This window comes from Cygnus olor, chromosome 2, assembly GCF_009769625.2.
Source record: "Cygnus olor isolate bCygOlo1 chromosome 2, bCygOlo1.pri.v2, whole genome shotgun sequence".
NCBI lineage: Eukaryota > Metazoa > Chordata > Aves > Anseriformes > Anatidae > Cygnus > Cygnus olor.
The window spans coordinates 37266339-37293269 of NC_049170.1; the positions used below are offsets into that span (position 1 = coordinate 37266339).

Sequence of the window (26931 nt, forward strand, 5' to 3'; positions counted from 1 at the left end):
TGTCCAATCGGACGGAGGGGACGCTCCACGGATTGCGGCGCGGCCTCCGCTCTCCGGGAAGCGAACGTTGGCGTCCGCACAACGCGGGGGGCGCGTTCCTATTGGCTGCGGCAGGCCCCCTGCCCCGGGCGTTCCGCGCTCCCCTCCCTCCCCCTTTCGCGTCCAGCTCGCGATTCCTAGACCCGCCTGCGCTAGCGTAGCGCTGCGGGACCGCTGTTCGAGCCGCTCCCTGCGCTAAGAGCGTAGGGGGCCGGGCCGCGCAGGGCGGGCGGCGCCGCGCTATGGCGCTGGGCCCCGGCGGGGGCGGGGGGGGCGGGGGGGCGGCCGCCATGGAGGGGGTGCTGTACAAGTGGACCAACTACCTGAGCGGTGAGCCCCCTGCTGGGCCGGGCAGGGGCTGGGGGGGCCGGGCAGGGCTGGGGGGACCCAGAGGGACCGGCATCGGGGCGTTGGGGGCACTAAATGGCTGTCCCGGTTGGGGGGGGGGGTGGTGTTAATGGGTTTAATGGGGAAACGCTGCAGGGTCGGGGCGTGGGGGGTTAGGGCAGCCCCGCTCGGCTTTCCCCTTCGGACCCCAGGGCTCTGGGGGTGGTATCGGTCCTCCCCCATGGCGGCGTGGTGGTTTAGTTAGCCCTGGGTCCAGCCACGGGAAAGTTTTGGGGTGTTTGGTTTGTGCGTTTCCAGCCCTAGTGCCCGTGCTCGCACTGAGGTCTGTGGGACGTGTCGGTGCCCCGCTGGGTGACTGTGCCCTTGGCACCGCAGGATGCGCTAGGACCAGCCGCACGGGACTGCCACCAGAAATGTGCTCGTTCCCTCCACATTTACCTACTTCGTTCCTACCACCAGCACTGAGCTTCGCTTTCAGCCCACAAAAGCAGGATGACACTTCACACACCTCCGTCTCAATTAGTGCAGGGCGAAGGAAGCTTTTCCTTGGGGGCCAGAGGTGTGTCACAGCTGGGAACTGGCTGAGCTTTTGTTCTCGACAGGAAATCTGTGATGGAGGATTGAAGCATCTTTCTATTTCATTGCTGAAACTCCACTCTGTTATTAAACGTGATGGTCAGGGTTACTCTGTGTCTTTAGGGATAGTCTTACTCTATGTCTTTTCTTCAGTTGTCAAAAGCCAGTCTGTTACGTGTTTGAGAACAGTAGATCGGCTGTTCTGCAAGCTAGCTGTGCCTGCATGTGCTTTCTTTTGGCATATAGTGAAGACTTCCTGCCCTGAAGGCATTAGGTTATGAATTTATGCAGTGATGCAGAAAGAAATACACTGCTGGAACACGGTGTTTATCGTAGAAGTGGTAACGAGGGATTGAGAGCCAGGAAAACCTAATTTCAGAGGTTAAAGGAAGCGTGAGGTTGAACAAGGGCTCAGAGGGTCATTCAGGGCAGTGCTTCTGTCAGTATTCTGACACCAGTCTGCTTTTCCACTTGTGTAAGGTTAATGGTGTACACTAAAAGTGGGGAAAAATGTGTGTTGTCTGTATGTCAGTGTATGTCTATGTAAATATACACAGCAGTTATCCTGTGCCCTTTCCTCCTAATAATAAGGAACACGCCTCTGTTTTCCACAGTCAGAGAGCAGGTAAGACATTCACTGAAAGAACAAGCTCAAGTCTGCGAAAAAGGAGAACTGCTTGCTCTTATTGCAGTGAGAGAGGAGCTGATGCAGTCGGTTGGTAATTGAGTCTTCTCTGGGAATTTTGGTTTTATAGTGTATTCTGTCAGCACCACCGTGAGAGGTGAAGTCCACACCGAGGTATTTCCCCACAGCCCTTGGGCGGGGAGCGAGATCTGTGTTACAGCCTACCCAGTTATTGACAGCAAGAACCTTTCACAAGTAGGAAACGCGTTGGGCTTTCCGTGGGCAAAGGTTGGAATGCAGGGTTTGCTTGCCAACAACTGAAAGGCAGGTCAGCTCGCCTTACTGCTCAAACAAGTTATCTCCATTTGTAAGAAATGTGCTTGTTTGCTTTATGTAGATTAGGATAAACCGAGTTAGTGTTGCTTGATTTCTGTTTGGAGATAAGTTTTTCTCTGGCATTGATCCTCTGCTCGTGTTGTGATTTGTACATGCAGGTGTTCCAGGCTGCCTCTGAAGGCTGAGTTTGGCTTTAGCCTGAGAGAGCTCAGTTTTTAGAACTTCGCGGTGTTGTATCCCCGGTACAGTGACTTCTCAGTGTGATGATTGCTGTTCTTGTAAGGCCAAGCTAACTTTGCCAGCTTTGGATCATATGCTCCTATTTATGTTCCCCATACTCACTTGCTCACTTCCGTTTGGAAACTGTCTCCTGTGTGACTCTCCTCCTGAACTCCAGCTGTGAGTCACGCTTCTTGTCAACCAGACCTTCTGATTAATAGAAGAAATTTCTTTAGTCTTTGGGGATGACCTACTAACAATAATCTGAGATTTTTATTTATCCCAAGGCTTGCAGAATGAGCAAGTTATTATTTACCCACAGGGAAACAGTAGAGTTGAGGAATGCCTTCTTTCAGTTGTGTAACAGTTTGGCACTTTCAGCTGATTTTTCTACTGAAGTTCAGTTAAGTTTGGATCTCCAGCATTTACCTGGGACGCTTTACCTGGGATAATTGGCCGCAGGAAGGATAGAGGCTGACTCTGGAGGGTATGGTGTGTATCAGGTGTTGGCTTGTGGATCAAAGGCAGCCTAGTCATTAGAAAGAAAACTGCTGACGGCCTCCACTGATTCGCCTAGTGTTCTTGATATGCTCAGGCAAGTGGCTTTGATCACTTTCTTCAGAAAGCTCACCTTTTCCTGTATTTAAATATTCTCTTTTTTAATTGTGCTGACTAACTAACTCATCTTCCCTGAAGCATGCTCACACTCATGCCATCACTAGTGACGCTGCGTCGCGCCACGTACCACGGCTGGCTCCTCCTATCCGCCTTTGTGGATTGTTCACCATCATTTTATTGTTGCGCTCTGAATTCTTTCCTGTTTATTTCCAAGATACCAACACCAAGCAGTAGTTTTCAGGCTTCATGTAAAGTTTGAAGTTACTCTTTTCTCTGATGTTTCAGACTTCCCAAACTTGAGGGGAACACTAAAGAAAATGTGAAAGAGCGTTAGCCTTTATAGCTTGATTCTGGGTGCAGGTGGATGCATAGATCCATGGATATCAGTATGATACTGCTTAGAGCAAGTCTTTGTTTTGGGAGTTTAAGAAATCCAACCTTTTAGGATGGGAGCCACCTCCCATCTGTTTGATACCAAGCTCTGAAAATAAGGTCCTCTGTTTGTAGAGATGGAGGAAATAATTGAAAACTTCACACTTAGATAAACATTTGGTTCTAAAAACGCTTTTGTTTATAATTCTTTTTTTCCTTGTTTTAGCTCTCTGGGTATAGTCCAGTTTCTGATTGCATAAAACGAGAAGTCTGGCTGTTGTGGAGGTGGAACTGAACAGCAGAGGTGCCTGCTGTCTTAAGGGAGGTGGTGTGACCAGCATTACTGACCACAGCAGCTGTCAGAAACCAGGCGTTGGTTTAGATGGGCGACGGAGTCTCACCCAGGATGCTTCAGGGACTGCTTAGGTCATTCTCTTTGGATTTTACATAATCGTTTGTGTGGCTTGACCTTTCTTATCAATTCCCCATAAGCATGCCTCCCCCGCCCCCTGCTTTTTCTTCCTGCTTTTGTCACACCTTTTTGGAGTTGAGTAACGTGCCTGGCAGCACAGAAGTTTGAGGCTGCAGGAACAGAGAGCCGTGTCCCCTCTGTCCTCTGTAGGGGAAGGTGCAGGAGTGACGCTGCAGAGCCTGCCCGGCAGCGCTGCGTTTCCCACCAGGTATGCTGCAGTACCGGTGCCTCTGCATTCTGCCCTTCTGCACTGGAGTAGCTGGGTCAGACAGAATCAAAAGGTGTGGCAGAATGACGGCAAAAAGACAGCATCTTGTGTGTTTGGGTAAATCTGTCGTGTTGGCTCAGGCGAGCAGGATGACCACACCACAGGTTGTGGGTGCCCCCAGGTCAGGCAGGAGGTGAGGAAGTGTGACCAGAGGAGGGAAATCCCCAGGAGCTTTCAGCAGGTGAACGTTTTGTTGCCGATAATAACTCGAATTAGTGTGTCTGAGCAGTGACCTGGTTTACTGCACTTTTGCCTCCGTCGCTCTCAGCAATCGCTTCTCTGCCCTTCATCCTTCCACTGCCCCTATTAATAATGCCTCGTTACTGGCACGGTGTTCTCCATTCCTCACAAGCACGGATGGCTGGCCTTGGGCATAAAACTCGTTTGCAAACATGCAATCAGTTGCCTTGTGAAGGCAGGCTGCTCTTCCACCGCTGCTAGCAACAGCACTGAGGAGGCCCGCAAGTTGTGCCACGTTTGTCTGTGCTTCTGCTGCCCCCACGGGTGGGGTTTTGTGCTGCCAAGTCGTTTCACCACGGAATTAAGGCTGCAAAATGCATTGCAGTGCCTCAGATGGTACCTTCACACAGGTGGGATTTTGAAAACTGTTCTGTGCATTTGCAATGTGAAGATTTTTATTGCCTTCGTTCCCCAGGGATATCCTTGTCCATCAGATGTGAGTGCATCAAGAGCGTAGCTTTTGGGCTGGTACGAAATGTTTGCGTTGTGCAGATGAGGAAGTGCAGAAGGTTTTCAGCACTGCCTGTGACAGCTCAGCAAGGTAACGGGAGGCTGGAAATAAGAGCTCTTGACTCAGTCCTGTGTTTTGGCTGGTGGAGGCAAGTCCTCTAGCTGGAAAATTTGACTTCCTTCATAATTGGGAGGCAGATATTTTAGCAGTTACGTCTTGGGAAGATGGTGTGTTCTGGGCAACAGCTGCTACCTGGAGCAGGCTGGGTTTTAGCAAAGGTCCAAAATTTATGATGTTTGTAGACTTCTGTCAGCACTAGCAACTGGGGAAGGACCTATTGTGGCTTTTCCCTTGCTTTTTGCAAGCTAGCAGCACTGCTTTAGGCTTGTTTGTGCTTTTTCAGCAGCTTTCACCTGGCTGTCCGTCTTTGAAGCTGCAGTTTGTCTGTCCCTGGGTGGTGGGAGATAAAGTTACTTGCTTTGCCCAGGGTGGGGTGAAGAGATGGATGGTGCTTGTGCTTGCTGTGAGATGTCTCTGACTATCTGGGTTCTCTTGTGACTTGACAAAGGAAAGCAGGGAGCTGCCCCTGCTCTGCAGCTGTGCTGGGGGCTGCCACAAAGTCCTACTGCCAGCCTGGGATGTGGGCAGCAGGGATGTGATGAAGGCTTTAATTCCTGCTGTTAGGTAGATGTTGCTCCAATGTGGAAGTACGTAGTTATCTCCTATCCACACTAAAAATATGAATTAAGGTCAAGGAAATCCAGGGACTATTTATTGCATAAGTTTTTCTAAAGACTTAACGTTGAAGCCCAAGAAATTACTAAGCATAAATTATTGCAAAATTCTGGTAGGAAGCGAGCAGTAATAAAAAGCCTGAGTGTTTTGCCTTTGTGCCTTTTAGAAATGCAACTGGAACTGGCATCTCTTAATTGCAGCTTGTTTTCCAGGTCATCAGTTTGACTTCCTGACTATGTAATTCTCCCAGATGGTTTGGCTTTGTGGATGTCTGTCGTGATCTGTGTGTATTCAGATGGTTTTTTCTTCAGGCTTGGCACTTTGGAACCGGGGCTTTCTGGAGCCTGTGTTGCGTAGCATTAAAGTTTGAATTAAGTCCAAATTTCAACTTTATCAAGAAATGTCAAGTTTGCTTAGTGATAGCTGCATCCAGACTTCCTGAAGTGTAATGATGGAAGTAGGCAGATCTTTCAGACTGGGGGAACTTCTGGAGAAACACGGAATCCTCAGCAGGCACAGGCTGCTTAAATATCTGTTGTGGACAATATTAGGTCTTGCAGGTACTGCAGGTGCTAACTTTAAGTTTCACAAAGGAGTACAGTGTGTATTAGGACCTGAATCAGTGGCTGCTGAGTTGTCTGGAATCTCTTTGCTGGCTTCTGTGACTGAGCCCTTAAGGTATTGCTTTCTTTTCGTGTGCCTTGAATTTTATTGTCTGCCTGGGTTTTTTGTTTTTCCTTTTTCCCTCCAAGAAGTCAGTTTTTATTGTTAATGGTTCTGTGCCTCTTAGACAAGCTGTAGAAGTCTGAGCTATGTTTTGTCCTGCCAGTACACCAGCAGTATGAATGGGCTTAGTAAATTCTGCAGAGTTGTGTTAGCTCTATCGCCAGTAAGACCTGGAGAGGTTCAGCCTTAACGTTTTATCTCAGGTGAAGTCTGAATGTTTAGTTCCAGAAATATTCTTACTGGAGTTTGTGGGGAGGGAATAAAACAGAATAAAAACAGGATTTGTGTTCATGGAAATGTCTTTTTGCTGCTTCGTTTTTTGTATTTTTTTTAATCTGTTCTTTGCCTGACTGTGAATGTGAAGCTACTCTGACTGAAGATTGTATCCCTGTTGTACTGTCCAGGATTTGTCAGCCACACATTATTTTCAGCTGGTTGTTTAGGATAACCTTCCCATGGCTGCTGACTCAGTGTCATTGAGTACCAGGTGGTTAGTGCATCTTCTGACACAATCCTGCTGTGATTTCATTATTATGATTGGTTTCCTTTTATAAAAATGGCTTTATTAGGATAACAATTGTGTTCAGAAAATATAGGCAATTGCTGTATATATACGTGTGTGTGTTGAACAGCATATCATTGCACTTTTAATACCCATCTAATAAAGAAGAGTTAGGTTCTGCAGAGCAAGACAAATAACCGCTGATGTTGCAGATAAAACCCAACCAAACAAAAACCTCCAAATATATTGACTCATAACGTTTTTAACCAGCATCCAAAGGGAACGGAGGCAGAGCGCTGTGTATGTTGGCTAATTGATTGCACGGCCCTTGATTGATGGCCTGCAATTTGGTTGAGCATCAGCTGCAATTGTAAGCTGCAGGACCGTGGCTGAAATTGTTGGTGTGCACCAGCAGGATCCCCAGACTGAATTAGAGGCTTGTATCGACTGTGGCACTGGGTGTTATTTAAAGGGTTGGATCTGTGCCACCGAGTGTCTGAAGCAATTAACTGCTTGTCTCTGCTCAACAATCGCCTCCTTTTTTTGCAAGGTCCCTGTATCAATAGTGACTTTTAGGATAGTTTCTTTAGTTTGGTGGCAAGACAAATAAAACCCAGTCTTGTTGTTTTCTTTTGTCACTTTTTAAATTTTCATTCTTGTAATTTTTTCCTTTCAAACAAAATAAAGAAGTATGGAGAATATTTTGGCATTTAGAATGCTTTTATATTCAAGACAATGGAGGAACTCTAGAAGAGTGTGAAGAAGGATATAAGTTAATTTGTTTTCCCACAGTCCCGAAGGATCAGTAATCTATAGGTTGTAAATCCAGAGTTGGTTTGCTGACACAGCATGGGAGCCTGGGTGTCCTGGCTCTGGCCCTGGCCTGGGGAGCTGCTTGGTGCTGCTCAGGAATGAAAGCTGATTTCCTCCAGTGACAACGCTGTGGTCTTGCTTCTTACGTTAATGAGCTTCAGCTTTTAATTGGAAGTAAAATGATGGCTGGTGTCTTGTTTGTTTATATCTTTTCGTACCGAAGAAGTACTTCCAAAAGGGGTAATTTAGTTCTGAGGGTGGGCAGCAGGGTGGGCAAAAGTGGTAGCCGGAGCTATTGGTTTTGGTTTAGCCTGATGTTTTCATCATCCACTTGGAATGGATCCAGGAGCACAAGTTATTAATTAAGACTGTTTTTTATATGGGCAGCACAGGAGTTCCAAGAGCTATTGTTAAAGATGGCTTTCAGAAACTGTTTCCTCCTCTGTCTCCTCTTTACCTTGATTTAGGATTTTCTTGCCCTTGTTTTTGAAGTTAGTTTGACTAGGCTTTTCTGTAGGAGAAGAAGATAGTTTTGGGCCCCTCAGTACAAGAAGGACACGGTTGGACCAGATGATCTTGGAGGTCTTTTGCAACCTGGATGATTCTATATGTAAGGCAAGACTGCTGTGGTGGCTTTTGGAAAGAGCAAAGGGGAGGACTGAGGAGTGAAGGAATTGAGGGATAGTGGTCTGAAAAGGTGGTTTGGGGAGAGAGAGAGAGTCAGTGATACTGTGTTAGCAAAAGTACTGGGAATGACATATGACATCTCAGGAACGCATCGCTGGGGTGTAGCTGAAAGCCTTCAAGCCCAGCTGTGTGCAGACAGGGCTGCCTGCAGGATGTGATTGTTAGCAAGCAGTGGTTGTGGTGTACAACATCCAGGCCTGTCATAAATCTTACCTGTTCAAATGGTTTATTTTTCCTGGGGGAACCAAGAATCTTTGGGGCTTTATTTGCAGCAAGTCTTGAATTAGGGGTGGTGGAACTGCAAGGAGAGAAGTGACTGAGAAATTTAGTTTTGTTTTTCAGGCTGGCAGCCTCGGTGGTTTCTTCTCTGTGGTGGCATCTTGTCCTACTATGACTCTCAGGAAGATGCCTGGAAGGGTTGTAAGGGAAGCATCCAAATGGCTGTGTGTGAAATTCAAGGTAAGTATGATACAGTGACACAATTGTACAAAGTTTGTCCGATAAGCACAGGCAGCATTTGAGATGAGATTTCAGGACACAAAAGCTATTTGTTTTTATTTCGATATTGCGCTTTTGTAGTAAACCAGTAACTTGATTTTTATTCAAGTTTGTATTCTACAGTATTTTGAAAATGTTACAAGGGCTGCAAAGCTCTACAATAGTGAATATTCTACGTGGAGGTATGTTACTGTTTTATGTGAGCTGTGGTAGAAGAGCACATCTTCCAACAATTCTTCATAGGCACAAAGCTAAAGCTAGGAATATGAGTAACCTCAGTACTAGGTCTGCTCACCTGTATTGGGTTACTTGCTGTGCCTCTGAAGTGTGACTCCTGGATGATGCTGTATTGATCACAGAGCTGTCTTTCATAGCCTTTTGTCCCACAGCAGTACACATGCCCTGTCCATTCCCTTACTTAGAAGAGAAGTAACGAAATGGTAGTGGGGGAGGTTTGGGGCTATAGATTCGTACTCTCCCATTACTGTTTGACCTGCCACCTAATATCTGTTGGGATATTCAGTTGGGCTGGGAAGGGCTGAAGAACTGGCCTGAAACCTGTGTTGCTTCCAGTTCATCCTGCAGATAACACACGAATGGACCTGATCATCCCAGGGGAGCAATACTTCTATCTGAAGGCGAGAAATGCAGTTGAGAGGCAAAAGTGGCTGGTTGCGCTAGGAACTGCCAAAGCCTGTCTGACAGACAGCAGGACACAAAAGGAAAAAGGCAAGAACTTCCTTTTCTGGCACATACTTTTTACTTTTTATTTCCCCATCCTTACCTTAGTAGACGTACACACAAAAATGAGAAAATGAGTACTTGAACTCTGCGTCCAACCTGTGCTTCTGGTCTTTGGAGCTCCTAAACATCAAGCCATATGGGAACCCTAGCTGGAAATCTCAGGCATTAGCTCTGGCATTAGTCCAGGAATCTGAAAACTTTGGCTTTTCCTTAAGACATACTATGTATTAATCATTTGAAAACTGCCTGTTGATGGCTTCTGTGAGTACAAGGAGTGACTAGCTCCTGGCTCTGGGTCACTGGCATGCAGACTGTTACTGTTTGGCTATGTATGAAGGCAAGACCCTCACTAATCACAGACAAATTAATTTCTTTCATAATTCCGGGACTCTAATGTCAAAAAAAAATGACTTCTGAAAAATCTCAGATTGACTATTAGTCATAAAGTAGCTGAAGTACTCTGTCTAGATCTGGGTTCACCAGTACAAGAAATACATGGGCATACTGGTCCAGCAAAGAGACACTGAGATGTTTTAAGGAAATATCTGATGGGAGAGCATAAACGAGATGGAGCCAGGCTCTTCTCAGTGAATGGACAAGAGGAAATGGGCACAAGTTTAAATACGAAAAGCTCCATTGGGACATGAAGAAAAAAAATGTTTTATTGTAAGGATGATAGAGCACTGAACAGGTTGCACAAAGAAGCCGAGTCCATCCTTGGCGGTATTCCAGACCTCACTGGACTTGGCCCTGAGCAAGCCGCGCTAGATGACCCTGCTTTAATAAGGGGAATCAGACTAGCTGGTCTCCAGCGGTCCCTTCCTGCCTCAACCACTCTGTGATTCAAGGATATATATTAAGTGAATCCATTTGTGTTTAAAAGTACATGTCTTTTCCCTCCAGTATTTTTCTACGCAGAACCCTGATCCTTTAACTCACAGTGTAATTGTTTGCCCTTTAAACTACTTAATGAAAACAAAAAGATATAAAGGGCTTTTGTTCTATTTAAAAAGCCCGTTGGGGTCAAATGTCATGTACTTGCTTTTTCCTCTGGGTTCTAAGCCTAGCAACACACTGTTCCTGCCCATCACAGCAAATAGTGAAACATTTTTACCTGTCATGAGCATAACTTATAGCAGTCTAGCTCATTTTTTGGGGTTGATTGTAAAACGTTTTGAAATAAAGAAGTATTGATTGAATTAGATTGGATAGTATTGTTGCAGCGGCTTTCTTAAATCACGTACTCCAAGATGGATACAACAAATTTAACTTATCTTTTGTTTCATTTTTAGAGTTCACTGAAAACACAGAAGCCTTGAAGACTAAAATGTCTGAACTTAGACTGTACTGTAACCTCCTTGTTCAGCAAGTGCATAAAACTAAAGAAGCCAGCATTTCTGGTGTATCAGAACCAGAGGTACGATTATTTATTCGGTGTAGACCGATTCTGTAAAGTCTTGAGTGTTCTGAACCCTTCTGGTTAGTCAGTGCAGTATTCATTCACAGTTATTTACTGTCTGTGTTATTCACCCTCTTTCTGCTGAGGACTTGTGGGAAATAGCATACCCCCATAATGGTTCTCGTTTAAATTAAGTAATACTGTATTGTTGTTGGTAATGGGATACTTCATTCTACATGTTTTTCAGTTGCAGTATATTTTTTTTTGTTTGTGGGATTTTTGAAGTTACTGTTACCCTCAGATTAATCTGTATCTATTTCATTTGTTTGCTTTCATTGTCAGTGATGTCTACTGGAATACAACTGTTGAATACATCAAGACTTGTATTTAATGTATTTAACACCAGAGATGAGTAATGTAAGATGCAGTTGTTAAAACCCAAGTCTGCTCTGCTTGTTGTAGAGAGAGGCTCACAGAAGTTGCAATGTTCTGAGAGGGCATAGCCCCAGTAATTTGTGGTGCCAGTTCTCTCATCAACTGACCCTTTGCATTTTAATTTGTGTGAAACAAGAATCATGACTGTAGCAGTCATGGTCTTTGTAGACATTAGCTGCTCCAAGTTGATCTTTTGTGTTGAGTCTCTGTTCCAACTGGTTTCTTCCCACAGAGTGGGATTGATATGGGAGCTCTGTTGAAATCAACCTGTGACACTTTCCTGAAGACTCTTGAAGAATGTATGCAGATTGCAAATACTGCCTTTACTTCTGAGTTATTGCATCAGACCCCACCTGGATCCCCTCATTTAGCAGTTCTCAGAACAAACAAGGTAATGATGAGTACCCTCTTCTACCAGTCTTGGCATGGAAGGTACCATTTTGTAAAGTAGCATTTGTTGAAGCAGGGAATGAATTTTTACTCCTACTGTAGCTAGCAGTCCTCCACTAGACCCGTTCTGGTATTTCCTGTGGCTTGCAAGTTAGGTAGGGCAATTTTTTTTAATACTCACTGGTCAAGTCCTTAACTTTTAATGATAGGTGAAAGCTGTTAATTGCTGACTTTCAGGGCCTGATCCAGCTGCAGACAGTGGTGTTTAAAAACATCCTGACTATATGGCAAACTGGTCCACTGTGGGAGTTCACAGCAATTACAACTCATTTAAGTTACTGCAGCATCACATCTGTGTTAACATGCCAACAGGGGCTAAAGAGCTTATCTTTTCAATGACAAGTACATTTTCTTGAATCTTGAATCCACAGCTACATATGTAAAATTGGAGCATCTCTGGCAAACAGCAGATTAAAGTTTGTGTAGGAAGGTAGATGCTTCACTGCCTCTGGGAAGTGAATTCACTTCACTGTACCTGGTATCTGGCTTCACATGACTTAGCCTAGTTTTTCAGATTTCTTTTTTAAGTAAAGAAAATGTCATTGCAAAGAACACCTTGCCCTAGTTTTGTTCATGTGCTGTATGGCATCTCACCTGACACTTGCTAACTAGCTTCTGAAAGAAGTCGTTTGTTTTTTTTTCTTCAATATATTAATGTTATGATTTTGTAGCACCTTTTCAAGTTTCTCTGTACAGTGCCTTTGGGTCAGAAGTAGTGAGTTTATGCTTTTTGGCTTTTCTGCTGACTGCAGTTTGGGTTTATTAAAAGTTCAAGAAACACAATACAGTCTTCTTGCTATAAAGGATGTCTCTCTATCCCCCCCCCCTTGTCTTACAGATAAAACACTCAGTCTTGTCCAGCCACACCTCAACAGAAAGGTATAATAAGAGTTACTATCAGTCTTTCTGATGTGTTTTGGGTAGTGTCTGTTCTTTCCATATTTTCGCTCTGATATTACCAGTGGTGGATACAGGCAGAATTGTATTGCTCTGAGCTCCGTACTTGGAAACAGATGCAATAAAAGAGAGCTGCCTCGCCTCACTTAATGCCTCTTCTTTCTGAGTCCTTTCCTTTTTATTTTTCTCTTCCCTGGCCATCCACCCAGTGAGTTCCTGGCCAGTCACCAAACATCCTTCTCCACTTCAGTGCTCTTTCCTGCACATTAGGTTCCACTCCATATGCTTGTAAAGTCATTGATGAAGGGTAGATTATTATTTGTGGATGAGATGGCAAGAGTGTATATTATGTATTTAAAAGCAGTAATGAAGGGATGTTGTTTTACCTACAATGTATGCCTGTGATTTCCTTTTTTTGTAATCAGTTAAACTTTTTTTGATTGTGTCTCTTGGCAATGATCTTTATTAAAAATATACGCTATATTTTGTAGGCTGAGGTTGAATCATTAATGTCTATCCTACTTGCCACAGACAGTTAATAATTCCTTTTATTATTGTAGACAAGTCATTTTTCCTCAGAGAAGCCTGTGACAACATGTAATTTCTGGCAACTGTTTTTCCTGTATTGCTATTTGTGTGCCTTCACAGGAAGAAGCTTACCAAGCAGTGTTTTGTACTATCCATTATTCCTTTGCTTTCTTCAGGCAGATGGAATTGAATCCCTGTGAAAATGGCTCTGTAAAAGCAGAAATTAACCAGCAAGAACAAACCCTTATTAAAAGTCTGGCGTGTTTAAACCTGGAAGCAAATGAAGAGTGTAGCGATGGTTCTGTTGAGGATCACATAGAAGAGAATCTGGCAGGTAAATATATATTTACCACCTTTTATCCAGAATCATTGCTCCGTAAGTGGAGGGAGGTTTAGGCTGCCTGTGAGAGTGCTACTAATACTTTGCTTCCCAGGAGAGGGAATGTCAGTGTAGTTTAGTCTGATATCTGCCTGTTGTCAGGTCTTTTCAGCATAGCTCCTGCCTTTGCTGACAGCTAACTTAGGACTGAATGGGGAAGGAAATTAAAAGTTTTTTAGGACAGGTGCAGGCTCCTGTTGATGTTGATTGACATGAAGAACAATACGCTGTGGCAGAGGTTCAGCTGCTCTTGGTCTGTGGACAAGCATTTAATTCCCAGAGGCCCTCCTCTGGGAAAACCAGCACCTCCCCTATTATGTAGGGCTGCACTGTCAGAAGGGTGCATTGAAGCTTTATGCGCCTCTGTCAGAGGCGTTGGCCTTGTAGTTGCTAACGATTGTTCTGGCAAATCTGTATGGAAAGTAAACCCTTTTTTTCATCCTCCAATGGAGAGTATAGTAGAGAGCACCTTATTTCTTCCATTGCTTCACCAGTAGTATGAAACTTGGATTTGTGTGTGACTTTGGTAAAACACTTGAACCAATTCCATATAAAATTCCATCCATTGTAGCTATATTGTTAAAGGCTGCTGAACTTTAAATGTTTCTTGTATAGACTTAATTTTATGTCTCCTCCTTCTGTTGAATGGACTGTGTTGTTCTTCAGCAGGAGCTTTCTCTGACTCACTGTTATTCTAAAACATCCATATGCCATCAGTCAAGCAGCTACTCTTTTTAAGCCTAAATGCAGGGGCCTTCCGTAGTATTTTGTGTGGAAGACGTTTTTTTCTCCCTAAAAACTTCTTTCTCATTTCCTTTTTTCCCTGAAGAGCATGGCTAAAGTCTCATTCCTCCTACCAGGCGTAAATGGTTCTTTTCACCCAGCACCAGGCTTATTTAGTGGTTCTACAAACAGCTTGCTTTCAGGCTTTGCTCAAAGGAAGAAAGTTTGTTGCAGTTGGATCTCTTTGGCCAAGTTCAGTTCCACTTCAGGTCTACAAATGCTCAATGGCTTTTGAAAGTATTCCTTTCCTGGAGAGGCAGGGTCCTTGAGAAATCCTGCGTGTTAGTTTGGTGGTGTGGCAGGAAGATTTGCTGTGATCCACGGCCTGTGCACTGCGGATGCTGTTGAATGTATCGCTTCTGCTTCTTGACTTGCTACCTGCAGTTCTCCATGAGGTCAGAAGGTCTTGCCATGCATGGATGTTCCCTGTCTTTGGGTATATAAGACTTACATAGGTCTTCCTTTGGAGGTGCTTTTGTAGTCCTGTGTTTGTTTGAAACAGATGCGCTTGACCTCAAAGAAGAAATCAAATAGACCAAAGAGGGGGAAAGGCAACTGGATCTTTTTCTGGCAAACTTTAAGACGATTCTTACAAACTGGGGAGAATGTAGCAACCTTTCATGTCATAGCAGTACCCGTCTGAGCAGTCACTGTACTTCCTCATCAGGAGGAGCAAACAAGTCTGCATTGTTCTTTAGCTTCTGAAATGGGCTGTGCCACTTGATTGGTACTGGGGCAGTTGCAACTGGGTGAGAACTACACTCGTCTTCAAACAGATGTCTGCTACTGGCTTGCACACAATTGGTCTGACTGATTACTAGAAGTAGTGGGGAGGGGACTGGTGTGGATGTTGTCTTAGCATTTGACAGCAGCAGAAGTATGGTGTCATTAAATTTGCATGATCCAGATATCCCAATGCCTTCCTTCAAGTTGAATACATCTTGAGAAACAATAACAACAATATGGGTTGTGTGGCTGTTTTATCTTTCTGTTTTTTCCTCCTGTTTCCCATGAACGTAAGGCATTAAAGAAGATGGAAAGAACAAGCTGCAAGCTGTAGAAGGCTTTGGTGCCCACACGTTGCTGCAGTCAGAAACAAATTCTTTAAGTGGATTGACTCTGTGTGACGAAGATCAAAATGAAAATGGCTTTCCTACCTTCTTCAGTGTCATGAGCAATAGGTAGTACATGTTGCAGATTTACAATATAAAAATAATGAAACTGTTAAACCTTTGACTCATTTTCAAGTCTGTTCTGTCTGCAAAGCTGTGTTTGAGATTATTTAACAAGCATGCAGACAGCACAGAAATGGAAGAAGATATTCTTTGTAGAATCAGTTGTACAGAAGAGTGGGAGGGCTTTTTCCTTGTTTGTAATTACATGCCTTGCATGCCAGCAGATACGCATTTTCTGCAGTCATTTACTTTGAGTGAAACAAAAGCCATGTTGATGGTTCAATGTCTATAAATTTTATCTCTGTTCAAATAAGTGGGCATGAAATGTAATTTTTGTCTTTAGAAGTTGCAGAAAAGGCATTATTAAAGTAACAATCACTCTTGCTTGTCCTGGATACCAGATTCAGTGATATTGAACTTCGGGAGGAAGAAGGCATACCAACTGAAGAGTTTCTGGAGTCATGTTATGCAATTGTGCCAGTTCTGGGTAAGCAGCTCCTTTTCATGCTGGGGTGCCTCTGAGTCCTTTTGACTGACACCAGCTACAAGAAGGTGGAGCGGTTAGTTTGGAGAATTTATTACTTCTCTGAAGTGATAGAATTAGTTTCTATTAGCAGAATCAACATGAATGGTACTAGATGTTTCTCATTCTTGCTCTTTGTAGAGGATCCACTCTCATTTAGATGTGACCCACGTATAATGTGTCTGGGAATCTATGGGTATATTTGGAACAATATTTTTTCCCCTCAGCAGAACTGCATGGAGTGCCTTATGCATCCAGTACAACTGACAGCACGTTATCAGCTATACTATCTATTGTCACTCTTTTTTTTTTTTAATTATTATTTCTTCTAAATACTTCTATCTATAGCTAGTGCAGACCCCCACCTCCTTTCCCTCTGAATTTAACAGTGGATGTGAGGTCCTTGTAAGTATACACCTCTTTCAGGACTTACAATTTGAAAGTCAGTGTACATTAACATTTGTACCAACTGGGGCAGAATTGTTCTACACCAAAGAAAGACTTAGGTTTATGTCGTTCCTCTAGTATTTTCCTACCAGTTAGAAGGATTGTTTAGACAGTAAAATAGAATTGTTGCTAAGACATGAGGATTGGAAAAAGACATAATCTTAAAGTTTGGCCTTTTTTTTTTCCTAGACAAGCTGGGACCAACTGTCTTTGCTCCTGTTAAAATGGATTTTGTAGGTAACATCAAGGTAACAGCTGATTTTTAACACTGACTTTTTGAATGAAATACATTTCTTTGCTACCAGGCCTCAAGAATTTTTGTCATGGGAGTCACTACTAGAAAGCTTTTTAATATTTGATAACGTTGCTGTCAGATCAGAATGCTGAAATGTCCCTAATTCTGTCCTTACAGTACGTGCTGTGTTTAATAAATCTAACTGTTGTGCACACCCAAACCTAGAAAATACTTGATTGACTGCCAAGTAAAAAGTCTGTTACACCTGATGAATGTGACTTGGATTCTGAGCTGAAAGGATTATAAGCCATGATGTGGTGGTATCAATATTATCTTTAGATTGTAGGACAAATGGGGAAAAAATACTTTTCCTCAGCAAAGTAGGAGCAAATTAGTGCATTAAGAACCAGCTTTTCAGTAGCTGCAAGTCAGAGCAGATCCTGTAGATTAGGTTCTTCTGAAAGTTTTTCTTGCTCCAAGTCTGGAAAGGTTTGAAGTGCCATTTGTGAGATAAGATGTATTTGTAGTAAGACTATTCATAGCTTTTTTTTCAAGGGGAAAAAAAAAAAAAAGCAGAACATCTCCTGTGTGTATGATAAGGAACACTGTATACATTCAGGTTTGTTTGCAGCAAAGTCACTCAGGAATTGGCTTATCTTGCTGGAAGTGGCCACTGAAAGACTGTAGAAATAGTAAGAGGGAAGAATGCTATTCCAAAAAGAAAATGAGATCCTTGACTAAGCCACTCACTTTTATTTGCATTGCATGATGTAGGTGTGGTGGGCTCACAGCAGCTAAGTCCTGGTGCAGGTAGAACCAGGCAGTGCTGTGGTGTGAGGTTGATCCAGCAGCAATGTGATCTCTCTTGAGCTGTGCCTGCTCTAGGCTAGCCAGGTGTGTCTGGGGCTGTGCACACTTTCCCGGTGCACAGCCATGGGGAATGCATGATGTGAGCCTGTCAGCTGCTCGATGCATCACACGTTCTGAGCCTGAGGGAGGAACTGACTGGGGGAGAGCTGTAACAGCTTTTTGAAGGGAAGAATCGTGATAAATCGGTGCTGTTTATGGGACGGGATGCTGTTTGATCTTAAAATCTTAAAACTTTTCCTCTTGTTTTTTCCTCCAGAAAATAAACCAGAAATTTATAACCAACAAAGAAGAGTTTGATACCCTGCAGAAGATAGTGCTCCATGAAGTCAATGCAGGTGTAGCACAAGTTAGAAATTCTGCTACAGAGGCTCTCCTGTGGCTGAAAAGGTAACAGCTTCATATCAGCTTCAACTATAAACAATCAAAGTGCAACAAAGGACCTTTCAGCAATGTAAACTCATATATCAGGAGCAAACTAGTTACTTTCACAGGCTCCATCAGTCCAAATTTACTAGGTTCAAGGTCACTGTATTGTCTGTAGTCATGTCACTGCAACTTTACCAAAAGGCCTAAAACAGTGGTTGCAGACAACCCTTTTTCCTATAAAAGAAAAGAACAAGTTACAGGGAATGACTGTTCCTGCTGGGCCAGTACATCAGGCAGATAATTTCAGGGTTCAGTACAGTTGTTTTAGCAAAGTGTTTTTTTCTTTGGGCTGGCAAAGAGGCTGGAGAACGTGGCTGCATATCTTTGTTCAGATGGAAAATGGCTTCTTAATTCTGAGTGTCATAAGCAGTGGAGATTAAGCTAGGTTGGCTCCAGGATATCCCTCTGAGATATGGAAATAAGAGGTTGACTGTATATTGAAGTTAAAGCAGTACTGCCAAATGTGGGGATTTACTTTGTTATAAACATGGTTTCTCTTTATTTTGTGGGCTCATCCTGGCAGAGGCTTGAAGTTCTTGAAAGGATTTTTGACAGAAGTGAAGAATGGAGAAAAGAATATCCAAACAGCTCTGAGTAAGTGCTAGTTGCTTTATTCTTCATGTGATTTTACATACTTGGCTACTTTCCTTTTTGTTTAGAACATGCGTTTTCTTTTCTCCAGTGATTAATGATGCACGTAATCTCCAAGACACAACTTTTTTTTTTTGAAAGTTGTAGGGGTTTTTTGAAAATAATAGTCTTTGGGCAGATTAAATAACTGGTTGATCTTGACTTGATGCCAGATAAAGATTCACTTAATTGTCATACTTCTATCAGTGGAGACAGTCATATCTTCAGGGGAAAAAAGTATTTTGTCTCATTCCGTTTTCTCCACTGGTGTGCAGTGAGAGCATTCCCAAATTTACAGCTGATATTTTACTTCTTCAGTTCCTTGTGAGATTGGCCAGCACTCTTTAAAATCACCTCCTTGTCAGTATGGTTGTGACTTGTCTATGTCAGTTAGAAGGATGATCACAACAGAAAAATAATTTTTTCCAAATACACAATTTTTGTCACTTACTGAGTCAGGTTAGTGACCACAGCAAGTACAGTGCAAAATACAGAACTGTCATAGACTTGGTTCTTCCTGAGTAAGACCCTTTCTGTGTGCATGCAATCTTATGTTATAATAATCCAAACTTTGCAACTTCTGATGTTTTTAATGTCCCTTATATTGTCTATTAAGGCAGAGAATAGACTTGTCAATCCTATTCGCTACTAAATACCTTCTTTCCTCCTTATTTCTTTTTTTTATTACTGAATACCTTTCTCATACATTCTCTATCTTAATGTAAAGAAAAAGACGCCTTCCCCAGTCATTAGACTGGTAGATGGGGGAAGTACTTCACATTACAGTAAAAATTGTACCTGGCTTTTACTGACTTTATGCACTCTTCAAGAATAACCGTCTGCAGTTTTCTGAGCAAATATCCAAACACAGCAAAACAGATTTTCTTGCTTCAGCTCAGGGAAACTATAACACAACGTCTGATATTTAAAAATTCAACTGAAAGCCAAGGATATGAAACAATGACAGTGCTAAGACTGGAGAAAATGAGACTCAAAGGTGTTAGTTTTTTATATAGCAAGCTTTCTGTATGAAAGTGGAGCTGTCTAGGAACATAACAAGGACCTTCATCAAAGGCTACACTTGGGCGCTCGTAAGAGAAGAATGGAGTTTGTGGTGTTCGTTTTTTTTTTAAATACAGGCCCTGTGGTTTCTGTTCTGAGGGGTTAAAAGTTGACTCTCAGATGTAAAGTGAAGGTTCTTGTTCAATGTCTGAGCTAACCAGCCAGACTGAGGCTGGCTAGCCATCTGCTTGCAGAACATTTTCACCCCATATAACATTTTTTCAGACTTGTACTGAACTGAGGACTAGAAAGTAGAAGAAAAGTTAGTCGTGAAGCACAGCTAATCAAATAAAAAATAATTTTTCCTTTGTATCTACTAGAACACTTACTTGACATGGATGACTTGTAGGAGAATGACAGCAGAGCTGAGACCCCACTGCAGAAATCTCTAATCTGGCAACCCTTTTCTCCTTCCTCTCAGTTATAACTTTGGTGCTCAGGAAGGGCAATTATGTGCATCAAACAGTAATGATATGGTGATGCAAATGCAAACTCCATACATGTTTCTATTTTTTTCCCTTTTCTTTAAGACAATGCTTATGGAAAGACGTTACGGCAGCACCATGGTTGGGTTGTCCGTGGGGTCTTTGCGGTAAGTGCTCATCTTAGTTACTGGTAGAGCTGGGGGTCTTGTTACTCTGATCTTCTGTTGGTTTTAGTTAACAAATGGTATTAAAATTAGAAGCATTAAAATTAGTAGGTTCTTTTGTCAGATCTTATCCTCAGGGTGAGGATTGTAGCTATCACTACGTTTAGTATTGAGCTTTCAGGGTGGAGCTTGTTTTCTGGAGCCAAAACAGAAGGATTACTTTTTGCATGTGTATTGTTTTCATTATGTGTTTTGCAGTCTTGTGGGGGCTCTTAAAAGAACTGAGATTTTGAGGTTGCTAATTCGAGGATTGATCTCTCTTTGGGGCATTAGCATTCAAGAAGAGCAGCTGATGCAGGTTGTGTCAGGGAGTTGAAGTAGAATTTACAGACTAGAGGAGATGCTTTATTTTTTGTCCAACCTAGCAGCTCCCCCGTGTGTCTGTCGCTGGAAACTGTTACTGAAACTATAAAAGGGAAAACGAAAGCCTCAGCCAATTGATTAAACGGAGACTGACAGGGAGAAGCAGGAATGTTGAATGGGAGAGTTTTCTGAAGAGCATTTTGAGCATGGGACTTCAGTGCAGAAGTGTGGGACACTGGCCTGGGAGCTCCTCTAACAATCTAGAATTCATTTGGGTTTTGTATTTAATTTCTAATATTTACTCTTTATTTGTACAAAATATGATATACTGACACTTCCTAAAAATCAGGCACCTCTGAAGATGTCTTAATCTCTGTGTAGACCTTCAGCTTAAAATCTTTGCTTCCTCTCCCAGTTAGCTCTGAGGGCAGCTCCAACATACGAAGACTTTGTAGCAGCTCTGTCAGTAGAGGACTGTGATCCTCAGGAGGAAACATTTTACAAAGGAATGCAGAGGGACCTCAACATTTACTTACCAGCCATGGAAAAGCAGCTAAATATCTTGGACACTCTCTATGAAGTACATGGTTTGGAGTCGGATGAGGTGGTATGACTACAGCAAGCCAACATCTTAAAAACTTCAGGGACTGTGTCTGTTAACAAAGATTTTTTTAACATCGTTTCTGTTCATTGTAGCTTTTCAGGTGAGAAGGGTGTGAGTGTTTTGGGGGAAAGGTATGTATGATTTTTGTTTTTTTGATGTGCACATTTTGTGTTTAAATGCAGAGGTACTGTTTCTCTTTGGGTCGTAACTATGTCTGTGATGAATGTTTTTGACTCTTTCCTCTCCTGCCTCACCCCCTGTTCCCCTCACCTCTTCAAAGTAGCAGAGCAGAATTTGCCCTTTGCTCCCTCACTTTACATGGGAGCCCCGCATGCAGCAGATCAGTCATGATGTCAACACGGAGCCTGAGCAGGCGCTGCTGGCTTGGATTCTCCCGTGCCCTGTGCTGCTCACTGTAGTGAGCATTACTTTTACCCTGGTAGCAAAGAGAAGGGCAGTTAAATGCCAGTTCATTGTGTATGCTGTGAGTTTCCTTTAATTTGGGTTGAAGCTTTTTTTTTTTTTTCAGCCTCCACAGAAAGAGGCGATCTTTATCACAAGCACACATGGCTGGTGATCAAGAGCTTCCACCAGGAACCAGCCTTTGAAACTGGGCATTGCATTCCCTCCCAGCTACCAGTATGTGCTGAGTTTTATTCCTTTCAGCTCCTGCCAGTGGGCCAAATGTACAGGAAATTTCCCCTAGTGCCCTCCACAGCAAGAGGATGCTCCTGCCCATAGCGCTCGAGCTGTGGTTCAGGGCAACCTGCTGCACCATTTATCGTAGTGCAGGAAGGAGACGTGTACACATGACGAGTGGAAGGAAGGCTATAAGCACGAGGTGACATTTCTTCTGCACTGGTACCACCATTGCTCCCTCTGCCCGCCATGTCCCAGTGCTGTGGCTGGTGAGCCAGAGCCTTAGCTGGCACAGAGTGGCAGAGCCCAGCTAGTTTCAGTAGTGCTTTACACAAGCAATTGAAAATCATGTCTATCACCCTGGTTTATTAAAGTTTTGTGTTTTTTCTATATTTTGGGCTTAGGTTTTTTTAAATTAAATTCATACAAATATAATATTTGCTTTTAAATTGAGTGCAGCTAGCAGTTTAAAAAGCAGATTTCATTAAAGTCCCTCTTAGGCTGCCGTTATAGGCAGGACTTCATGAAAGTGGACATGAAGTAGTGACGCCTAGGGGAAGCTAGAATGTGTCACTGAGCCATTACACATCGGGCGAATTACAAACCTTAAAACCTGAAATTATGCAGAAGTGACTTGAAATTAAGAAAGTAAGATTTGGTGGTTTTCTTCTTCTGCTAATATCAATTTAAAAAAAAATGTGCTCCTTAGCACTGCTGTTATTAGAAATAATAAAGAAGTCCTTTTAGTGATATGGTTACGGACAAAATTCCTATTTGTGTTGAAGACTAGAACACTGTCTGTGAATTATTTACTGCCAGTACAAGGCGTAAGTGGGTCTCTCAGTAATGACATAGGGATTTGGATAGCTTTGTCCGAAGAGATGAGTTTAGCCCATGTAGAGGAGGAGATAAGATTGTGCTAATGAGGTACTTAAACTTAGTAATATCTTCATAAATACAGGAGAACTTTCATTGTTGCCATACTCACAGGAGAAATACTAGCTTTTGCTAGGCTAAAAAATTAATTCTATCTAAAATGAATGTACTGCAGGCCTGCTGCCCTGCGTTGTTCTGAGACGGGAGCCTCTCTGCATGTTTTGTACTTTGTACTTGATCCTTTCTAAGGAGCCCAGCATTGCAAGCTTTAAGAAAAGCATATGATGCTTGAAGACCAAATGTCACACTAGGTGCATAAAGCAAGATAGTAGGACTGTAATTAGGTATTTAAACAGTGTCACTTTCTTTTTCCTGTCATCTTCTCTGAGTTGTGCCTATCTGTAGTTGCTACATGCACCAGGGAAGAATCAAAAGGATGTAGGGTTTTTAATTTTTGGAGTTTTCTTAATTTAAGTAGTGTATATTTATGTTAGCATATAAAGTAAGAACTTTTGACCAAAGCTCCATTCAGTTATTTCTCTACTTGCAGTGCTAAAAATGAAGCAGAGAGCCTTTGGAATTTGGCTGTTTGCTTCTTGTAAGCATGAATGCAAAAAAAAAAAAAAAAGAAAAAAAGAAAAAAACACCCACACCTACAGCAAACAACCAGCTCTCTGCCCCGTGTGGTTTCCTCAGGGTTTTCAGCTATTATGAGGGAAACTTTGCTATAATAGGTCTTAGCTGAGTGCTCTGAGAAAGCAATAGAGACCCCCCCATTGTCACAAAATCAGTTGGCATATGGGGACAGCAGGAAGAGATCACTCTTCTCTCAGAAATGTATTGCAAGATCATGTTTTTGCTGTAAGCTTTTCCAGTAGTAGGAAAATAAATCTAGCACTTAAGGGCTTGGAGGTTTTTTGGTTTTATTTTTTATTTCTTTTTAACTAGCAGGAGAACCACTGGTTTGTTAGTAGCGCATCAAACCCAGTGTTTGATGCAAAAAGTAAAGAAGCTTCATTTCTTAAGCAAAGAACTTAACAGCTTCATTGGGCCACTAGCTTCAGCAATTACTAACTTCTACAGTTCTTCTTTCCTCTAACAAGCAGATAGTAGTCCACATCGCATGTTCTCTAACCAATAATGTGGCATCATGCCTGAGAGCAGGCTTTCTCGTATTACTCTGCTGTGTAAAGCTGGTCTTTCTGAACTGTGGAATTGGTGCTTGAGAACGTTCTCAGTGGCTTCAGGAGACCCCTGAGTCCTTGTTGGTTAATAAGGGACTTGTAGAGATGGAACTGAGCAAGGTCACCTTGCCTTCAAATCCTGTACTTCACCACGCACTGTTCTTGCAGGATGTTGAGCACTTTGAAGACTTACAGATGCTATCTTTCCAGTCCTGCCACCACTGAGAAAGGAACCCATGCAGCATGTTGCAGAGCTGAACTCCAAGTTATACCTCTAGGGATGCGATAGACCAGTTTTCCAAGCATAAACAAGTAACACTGCTAGGCAATTAACTTCTTATGATGTCAGTTTGGCAAGCACAGAAGGTTGTTCTTGCTTTTGATGATTGTAAAGGACATACAACTAACTTCTGGCCTTCAAATTCGGAATTGGGAAAGAGGTGGGTGGGTTTTGTTTGATTTGTTTGGTTCATTGATTGTGGGGGAGTGTGTTTGTTATTTTTCTTTAATGGCTGAGGTTATAAACAACCGATCTGCATACTGATCTCGGTCCATGTGACTCTCAGATAAACAGCACCCTTGCTCTGTATACTTGACTTGAACTGCTTTATTTTCTTAAACTGGTCTGAAGTTTTTGCATCCCTTTCCTTTAGAAATGCTTTCGGCTGTTTCCTTCGATGTCCAACAGTTGCATATTCTCAGGGATTTTACTTAGCCATGGCAAAATGAGAGTAATCACAGCCTTACCCTAGGGGAGTGAGAGTGTTTTTGTGAAATTAGTATGGCAGGGTATAGAACTCTGTACAGCATATGACATGGACAAAGTCTATCCAGTGCATGTCCTTGCTGAGACATGGTTAATCCCAAAGCAATCTGATCAAAGTGCTATCTAGTGCTGAATAATGGCTGTCAGCAGATTTTAATAGAAATCACACACACATCTTTGTAACGTAGTGCTATTGGCATTAGAGCAGAGCTCCCAGATAATTTCAGCAGAGTTCTGCGTAGCAATGTGAGGCTTCTATTTATTTTATTTATTTTGTATTTCTTTTTAAAACAAACGATGTTCTGGAGCTCCCTCTGCTATTTTAAGACACCATACTCAGTTGCATAGTGAAGTTCTGTGACATTACAATGGTAGAGTATGACCTGGACGCTCGAGTGCTTTAGTGTTCAGGAGTCATTGAAACATCCTGTCTTGATGCTGTCGTAATATGGGTCAACAAATTCTTCAAATTCAACAAATGCACTTACAGTTAAGGGCCATATACCTTCATTTACGAACTTTTTGTAAAGCATCATCATGATTTAGGTTACTGTTGTTTGCTTTAAAAATGTTTCATAGTTTGAATATTGTCACTTGCTTGGCTGGCCATATAAAAAGTGTGCCCAAAATGTGCTCCAGTTGTTTGCAGTGTGCTTTGACAAAGGGACATAGACCACTATAGAAACCAGTGTTATTGACATGCATATGCTGGACCCTCTAACCCTTTCTTTTTATTATCAATTCAGCTTTCGTGAAAAGCTTTAGAGGACCCTGAAATGCCTTTAAGACATCAGAAAAAGATCATTAGCACATTCCTATCTAGCTGTCTTTCCCTCTTTCCACCTGTTCCCCACCCTTTCCTTTCCTTCTATTCATCAGTTTCTTTGCTGCCAGGTGTGTTGCTGTCCAGCTGAAGCACCTCTATAAAAGTGTGAAGCAGGAGGTTTTGTAAGCCATAAAAATACAAGCTTTGAAAAGCAGATCTGAATTCAGTGGCGGGCAACCAAACACAGTCAGGTGGAGAATGTGCTGCTTTGACTTCAAAGCTTTGCTCTTGTTTGACACATTCTGCCAGGAAAACCATACCACTTTTAATTTCACTGATGAAATTTAAATCAGGACACTTCAGAATTGGTAGTTCTAACTCTTACGAATGAACACACTTTATATTTTAAATGGGCTTACTTCTCTTGCATGCGTAGTATTGAAAACAAAAAGAAGGGAGGAGGGATGTCTGAAAACTGAATTCATGCCTTTTTGCTACCTTGTGTAGCTCCTTGGTGAACAAACCCTGCGAACTCTGATGTTCTGCATTCTCCAAATAATAGAAAATTACCTACGAGCAGAGGTAGTATCAGAGCACACTCACTGGCTCAGGGTAAGGCCATACAGCTGCTCACAGTTCGCACAAGGATTTCAGCACTTGCTTTGAAGTTAGAGCATAGGCAGATGTTTCACTTAAACACACACTCTGTTGCACTGGCATCTGTTTCCTCAAAATGTGGCCCTTGACTGGAATTTTTAAATATCCCTTTCTTGGTATAGTATTCCACCCACCTCCAGTACTACCCCGATGTGCTAATGAGCTTTTTTTTTTTAATTAAAAAAAAAAAAAGTGTTAAACAGAAATCAGGAAAGAAGGAAGTTTCATGTTTGTTTACTTTATTTTTGCAGCATTCAGGGGTCCAAAATTTATTCTTTGATTCCTTTATTTAATGTTACCTTGACAGTTTGTGATATTTGTCTACTTGAAACTAAACAAGTAAATTGCATTCCAGGATATGGTGACTAAACTGAAAACCAAAGCCGCCTGCTTCTGTGGTTTCCATTCCTATTTTCTTTCACTTTTCAATCCAGTTTTGGGCATTCATTTTATTAATGTCAAGCTGAGCTTACAGTTAGCCTTACTTAGATGAATACATTGTAAGAAGAGAAGGTATATTGCATCACCCTTTAAATTTAATTGTAAGGGCTTTTTCATGCCCCCAAACTCACCTCCTCCAGTGTAAGCATTGCACAAATCATGCTGTCGTAAGCAGCTCAGTGTTGAAGTACTTCGGAGTTTCCAGTCTGCATCATTTCTCAGATCACACAGCATCTGTCTGTTTTTTCTTTCAGAGTATTGTTAAGACCTTTGACAGACTTTTATATTATTTCATGATAATAAACTTATTTTAAATAAGCATGTTTTAAAATCTCATTTTCTCCTTGCATGGATTTTGTTTTTTTATTACAACAGAGGGCCTAAAGTGCTCTTCAGGACTGCATCTGTTTGAGGTACTGTGTGAACAGTCAAAAACAGTATGTTTCTGGTTCATAGAAACTACCTGTATGTATCTTTGTATGAAGAATGTTAACACATGGAGCCTGTTTTGATTACAAGAATAAAAGCTGCATCTGCA

General features: G+C 42.4%; 1 protein-coding gene across 2 annotated transcripts; it reads left to right on the forward strand.

Moving 5' to 3' along the window:
* The first annotated feature begins 85 nt into the window (after positions 1-85).
* Positions 86-26931, forward strand: PLEKHA8 (pleckstrin homology domain containing A8). Of its 2 annotated transcripts, none has more exons than XM_040547428.1 (14): positions 86-369; positions 8370-8486; positions 9099-9254; positions 10562-10686; positions 11336-11494; positions 12392-12432; positions 13155-13312; positions 15162-15321; positions 15717-15802; positions 16475-16533; positions 17647-17777; positions 18340-18410; positions 20039-20100; positions 20876-26931. In XM_040547428.1, the coding sequence occupies exons 1-14, from the start codon at positions 282-284 to the stop codon at positions 21071-21073; spliced, it is 1611 nt and encodes a 536-aa protein (XP_040403362.1). In that variant the 5' UTR covers positions 86-281; the 3' UTR covers positions 21074-26931. The 2 variants fall into 2 exon arrangements, with proteins under 2 accessions (XP_040403362.1, XP_040403363.1); XM_040547429.1 differs by having other exon boundaries at positions 326-369; positions 8357-8486.